The 6,354-nt window shown below is 43.1% G+C and overlaps 2 protein-coding genes across 2 annotated transcripts; one reads left to right on the top strand and one right to left on the bottom strand.

The window, feature by feature from the left end:
* Nucleotides 1-4,022: 4,022 nt before the first annotated feature.
* Nucleotides 4,023-5,345, bottom strand: LOC307193445 (histone H2A type 1-C-like). Its single transcript, XM_079935380.1, has one exon. The coding sequence runs from the start codon at nt 5,320-5,322 to the stop codon at nt 4,834-4,836; it is 489 nt and encodes a 162-aa protein (XP_079791506.1). The 5' UTR covers nt 5,323-5,345; the 3' UTR covers nt 4,023-4,833.
* Nucleotides 5,346-5,470: 125 nt separating this feature from the next.
* On the top strand, nt 5,471-5,989 carry LOC307193446 (histone H2B type 1-C/E/F/G/I-like). The gene has a single exon (XM_079935381.1). It carries the CDS (start codon nt 5,562-5,564, stop codon nt 5,940-5,942), a length of 381 nt encoding a protein of 126 aa, XP_079791507.1. The 5' UTR covers nt 5,471-5,561; the 3' UTR covers nt 5,943-5,989.
* The last annotated feature ends 365 nt before the right edge of the window (nt 5,990-6,354 follow it).

The raw sequence follows: 6,354 nt of genomic DNA, 5'->3' as shown, positions 1-6,354 counted from the left end.
TACAAAACTGAAGTTATACAAAGTGTGTCCCTAAAATTTCATCTAGTATTTGTATTTTATACTTAGCTCTTTAATCCATCTGGGTAGGTCTATTTCAGATAGGCCTGTCTGGAGAAGAGCTGAGAACACGCTCGCCAGAAGAAAAATCAGAGGATGGGCACTGCAGAGAAAGAGACCAACAGTACAAATGTCTTGAAGCAGCAAAGGGCTTGGCAGGTGGAAGAGAGATCAGTGTAGCTGGACAGGGAGATGGAGATGAAGTCAGGGAGGTGGGCAGAGGCCAGGGTGGTCATGGATGGCTCTTCAGGTCATGGTAAGGAGTATGGTAAATGAATTAAGATATGTATTAAAGGTATAGGTGAAGTGACTTACAGATAGTTTGGATTCGTGGAGATGAAGGAAAGGGAGCAAGGCTCATTCCTAGAATTTTCGCTCGAGTAAATGGACTTACAGTAATGTCATTTACTGAGCTGGGGAGGATTGGAGGGCATAACAGGCTTAGGAAGCATAATGTAAACTCTTGTGTCTTGAATGTATTTAGGCTGAGAGGTCTGTTAGGGCTTCAGGTGAAGGTGTCAAGTAGAAATTTTTATGCACACATTTGCATTTCAGGGAAGACAGCAGGACTGGAGATGTAAAATTGGAAGTTTATTGCATATAGACAGACTTTGAAACTACAGTACTGATAAAATCATCAAGGAGACAGAGTGAACAGGGGCTAGTACTGAGCTCCAAGGTTCTAAAATTTAGAGCATTTTCAGATAGAGCCATTTTGAGATAGATTTTGAATGCAAGGGCAATTTGTCATGGCGTAAAGTCAGGGCCTGTACTTTCAGCTCAGGCTATCACTGAGTACAGGAAAGAATAGACATGCTCAGCTGCTGCTGCCTGGTGCTGTGAGAGTGAGGAATGTGGTAAAAGTTTAAGCTCCAACTGGCAGACAAGCAACATACAGCAGAGACCCCGAAACTTACACACTTGCTTCTTTCAGAAAGAACCTCAACTATAAGTAACATGTGTAAGTCTAAGTCTTAACAGATGCTGTTCTATCACCCTGCCTAAACTACAACTTAACTAACAACTGTAATCTAATTAAGTCCAATGAATTTCTGATATTTTTTTCAATATGACTACATTAATTCCATGTCCTAGAATTCGTTTTATTTTAAAGTATACATGTTACGTTCCAAACTCTTTTGGTGTTATAATGATTATACTTATTGAGTTTTTTCATAAATTTGTCTACTTATTAATGATACAGTTTTATGGGTATAAATATAGACTATAATCTGCCTTTTGGTAGATCTCCTGGTGATGCTAATCTTATTTTGCTACAAGATCAAGGTACTGAAATAAAATAGAGAGGGAAGAATACTGGGGCTACAAGTGAGCCCTTATTCTCAATTTTGGCATGTTTGGGGATTCCTCAATTAAATTCCTAATATTTCCTAGTAACCCACATGCATTATACTTAACAGGAATATTTACATTTATAATTATAATTCAGGCTCAACAGGTGACAAACCCCTAGAAGGTAACCTACTTCTAACCTTAAAATATACAATTTTTTTTTACAACTGGTTATAAAATGTATCACACTTGTAAAAAAGAGTTCAAGTGATACATTTAAAAAATAGAATGTGAATGGATAATGGATGCAGTAAAGGAAAGGATATTGCTGCATAGATTATTTGGAAATTTTAAAGAAGATTTTATATTTGGCGATGCTGTATCAAAGTGATCTGTGTTGTTCGGAATATGCTATATAATTGAATGATGATTCTGTCTCAGCCTCACATCTCAATAAATCCCTTTAATACATATCTTGTCCCTGGTGGCCAGGTGTCTTCAGTAACTGGAAGCCCTGGGTTTACAATTCACATCAACTTGCCCCAATTTAAATGGTTCTCTCCAGGACCCTTGAGGCATGGTAGATGGAGACCTACTCAAGGGCTGGAAACCAACTAAAGCTACTGAGAGTTTATTGCCCACTAGAGAATTTTCCCAAGTGGTAACTAGGGCTTTTGGATATAAACAGTGACATTTCAAAGTAGGAGGTGAAGAACTATGTTGGAGAGGGGAAGCTAGGCCAGAGCTGTGAGGAATGTCCTCTGCTTGGGGAATAGCCTCTTAGCAGTACCTCTTAGGTAAGAGGTTATCAATTGGCACCTTCTGTGTTTCTTTGAAGCTCCCAAAATAAGTTGCCAATGCAAATTGGATTTTTCAGAAGGGATTTTCTACTGGTAAGAGAAGATATTATTAGCAGCCTTTAGTCTGGCATGTAATTAATGTCTCCTCTGGTAATAAACTGACCCTCTAGAACAAAGTACTTCCTGATGGCCCAGCCACTGACTCAGCTCAACATTTACTCAATGTCCGATTATCAAGTGTTTATTGTATGCCAGGGTCTATGCTGACTATCAACAATTTAACAAGATGTGGTCCTTGACTTTAAGGAGGTCTCAGTGAAACACACAAAATTAACACGATGTATCATTCACTCTTAAGTAATCCAATACAAAGTTTTGTTATTGGAGCCCAGAGGGGAGAATTCAAGTCCTCGCTAACTCCTTTCTTCACCTACCACAATAAATTAGTTTATCAAGTCCTTTGGTTCTTTTTTTTTTTCCTTTGGTTCTTTACTGAACCCTCTCCCCACTTGTCCCCTTGTTTCACTTGTCACATGCTAAATCAAAAGTGTATTGGTTAACACAAAAATACGTGGCTAGCACTGTCAGGATTTACCTCCCTCCCTTATGCAGATTCCAGGGAGATTACCTCTCCTCCTTCTCTTAAATTTTTCACAGAGTTTAGGATACAATTAGTAACATTCTGGTATGTGGGCAAAGTTAAATCCATTATGTATTGAATTTTTACTCCTTTCATTATTCTGACAACCTCTTAGGGAGCAGTTGGTTATAAAGTTGCCAGTGGTTAGAAGTACTGACTTCCTGACCTTGGGGCTTAGACAAGTTTTTTTATGCTGTCTTCCTGTCTCTTCATCTTTAAAATTGGGATAGGAATAGTACTTATCTCTAAGATTGTTGGGTTAAATTAATATGCTGGAAGCATGTTGACACACAGTAAGTGCTTACCAAGTGTTGGCCATTACTCGAGCACCCCGCGTTCTAATTTCAGAACCCACACTGCTGAATCCACTCTTTTCATCACAAGACAAGCAAAGGCATACAGGAAGAAATGGACGCAGGGAGAAGTTAAGCACCTAGCCCAAGGTCACCCACCTAGTTAAGTGTTGGAGCTGGGTTCAAAGGCAACCTGGAAAGTCAATGAAAAGTATCCCAAGGCTTATATAAAGCAATTGCAACCTAAGGATCCAAGTTCTCCAACATACAAGAAATGCTGGGCGTAAAGAACGCGGTCCTCTCAGTGGACCCCTACCTGAAATGCTGTGAGGTCGGACCTTCCCCAAACTGATTTTCATTCCGGCTATCCTTAAAAATTAAGGAAATTCTAACGTGCGGCCATCAAGGTGCTCACTTCTCTTTCCGCCTATTTGCCTTCACCAAACACCCAGACCCTCTAGCCCCGGTTCTTTGGCTGGTTTCAAGGCCGAGGTGGGGGTGGGGGGTAGGGGGATGCGCGGGAGGAGGGCAAGAGAGGGATGGAGGCTGCCTCAAGACCGCAAAGTGTCTGTGCCAACATGAGAATGAGAAAAGTGCGTTCACGGGAACCAGCTTCTGTTTAGATTCTCTTTCCCCACACACTCGGATCTGAATGCTCCAAAAGAACTGATGCCACGCAAAATGCTTCAGTGAAGCGCCAGAGATGTTTGAATGAGGGTGCGTCTCCCTGGGCCGCACAGGTCCCAAGTTTTGGCCTACTCAGCCTCCTTGCCTACTCATCCAAGCACAAACTGAGTCATGCAGAAGAAATGTTTACTTGATGAGACTCAATCCCGGAAAATAGGATCCTAGGAATTTTTGCACAGTACCAGATCGACACTTTTGAGTTGGAGCAGCTAATTTACCAGATCCCTAGTAGTTAACTATTTTAGGGAGGCCTGCAGCCCTACTCTATCCCTTTTGAGGCTACGTTAGGGGCCTAGGCGTTTGAACCTCTACTAACTATAGTTCGTTGAATGTCAGGCACTAATCTAGGTTACGGGTGTTAAGCGGTTTGTCAAAAGAAAAAAAAAAAAAATCAATGGAAACACCATCACTCTATCCCCAATTTACATACAACAAAACTACCAGGTTAGAAATTGGCCCGAAATCTCACAATTTGTAAATGTGGGGAGAAGCCACAATTAGAGTCTAGATTCAGTCTGTTCTAAGCTACCATTATGTTAACTCCAGGTAATCAATTTTTCAAAAGCCCCTTTCAGTACGTGGTAAATTTCAGATGATACGTTGAAAGTTAGCGGGAGCAGAGAGTCTAACTCCCTTGCGGGATTAGGAAAGACGGGTTGTCTGCAGCCTAGAACGAGGCGTCTAAGAGGTTCTGGCCATTTCACTCGGCATGTTCATTTGAGACCACCGTATATCCACCCCTGCAGTTAAACCGTGCTTAGGCTTTACTGACTAAAGGCAGATCACTCGACTGTCTGAAATGCCTAACCACTTCGTGGATCATTAGACCTTAACCGATTTACCGCGTTCTGCAGAGAGGGAGGTTTCTAGTAACAATGAGAGCCTTTTCTAAACATCTAGAGAGATTTTTCTTCCATTTCTTGTTATCTTGGATAAATATTCACTTACCTTCCTTTTTCTTTAATATTCCAAGTGGTGTTAGCTCTTCCTTTGAAATAGTGGGGGGCTCTGAAAAGAGCCTTTGGGTTTGAAAGCACTTCCGGAAACTCAAATCCCTGTCAAATCACTTGCCCTTGGCCTTGTGATGGCTCTCGGTCTTCTTAGGCAACAGCACCGCCTGGATGTTCGGCAAGACCCCGCCCTGAGCGATGGTCACGCGGCCCAACAGTTTGTTAAGCTCCTCATCGTTGCGGATGGCCAGCTGCAGGTGGCGTGGGATGATGCGAGTCTTCTTGTTGTCGCGCGCCGCATTACCAGCCAACTCCAGTATTTCAGCCGTCAAGTACTCCAATACCGCTGCTAAATACACCGGCGCGCCAGCCCCGACCCGCTCAGCGTAGTTGCCCTTACGAAGTAGGCGATGCACTCGGCCCACGGGAAACTGGAGACCGGCCCGCGAAGAGCGAGACTTCGCTTTAGCCCGAGCCTTACCACCTTGCTTGCCACGTCCAGACATCGCAAAGTAAACAGAAAAGAAAAAAACAAAAAATGAGTACTTCTCAAAACAAACCAAGTCTGAAAGCAGATAGAACACTGCTGCTTTTATAGGCATTTCCTGGGGAGTAAATCCGATTGTCTGATTGGTTAGTACCAAGATTCACCTAAGTAGCCAATAGAAAAGCTTTATTTCCATTCCTCATTTACATAGTTCTGCCCATAGATGACAGCCTTGCTGTTTGTCTTCCAATTAACTAAGACGCAGTCTGCATCCTTCATTAGCATAAAGGCCCTATAAATAGCAGAAACTCTCTTTCTACTTTCATTTTATTTTTCGTGTTTTGAGGTTTTAAAATGCCAGAGTCAGCCAAGTCCGTTCCTGCCCCGAAGAAGGGCTCTAAGAAGGCAGTGACCAAGGCGCAGAAGAAGGATGGCAAGAAGCGCAAGCGCAGCCGCAAGGAGAGTTATTCTGTGTACGTGTACAAGGTGCTGAAGCAGGTCCACCCGGACACCGGCATCTCGTCCAAGGCCATGGGCATCATGAACTCGTTCGTCAACGACATCTTCGAGCGCATTGCGGGCGAGGCGTCGCGCCTGGCGCATTATAACAAGCGCTCGACCATCACGTCCAGGGAGATCCAAACGGCCGTGCGCCTGCTGCTGCCCGGGGAGCTGGCCAAGCACGCTGTGTCTGAGGGTACCAAGGCTGTCACCAAGTACACTAGCTCCAAGTAAACTTGCCAAGTAAGCGTCTTTACACCTAACCCCAAAGGCTCTTTTAAGAGCCACCCACATGTCCACAAAGAGAGTTGTAACCTGCTGCTTATTTTCTATAAGTTGAAGTTTGGCCAAAAGTACTGTGCATTAATTAGAAGACAAAGGTAGAGAAATTTGTAAGTCCTATTAATGGATCTAAGGAATGACAAGTGAAGCTGTTAAAAGCACTGCCAGGTTGTTGGGTTTTGGCACTGTTGTGTCAAATGTTATCCATTACCCGTTGCAATTAGGGGGTCACCGCAAGTATAAAGTCAGCTATTTTTTGAGTCCCAGTGATCAATGTACTGTAATTGACCTACAGCTATCTGAACATGAAAATTAACTGCGTAGGTGGCTGGTGGTTTGTAATACGTAGTCGGGGTTGACGAAC

The sequence above is a fragment of the Stenella coeruleoalba genome (genome assembly GCF_951394435.1).
Source record: "Stenella coeruleoalba genome assembly, chromosome: 10".
Taxonomy (NCBI): domain Eukaryota; kingdom Metazoa; phylum Chordata; class Mammalia; order Artiodactyla; family Delphinidae; genus Stenella; species Stenella coeruleoalba.
This window is presented reverse-complemented; position numbering and strand designations above follow the sequence as displayed.

What these genes read in the sequence shown, in the direction of transcription:
- LOC307193445 (XM_079935380.1), bottom strand. Translation starts at nt 5,322, where the DNA reads ATGCCTATAAAAGCAGCAGTGTTCTATCTGCTTTCAGACTTGGTTTGT.
- LOC307193446 (XM_079935381.1), top strand. Translation starts at nt 5,562, where the DNA reads ATGCCAGAGTCAGCCAAGTCCGTTCCTGCCCCGAAGAAGGGCTCTAAG.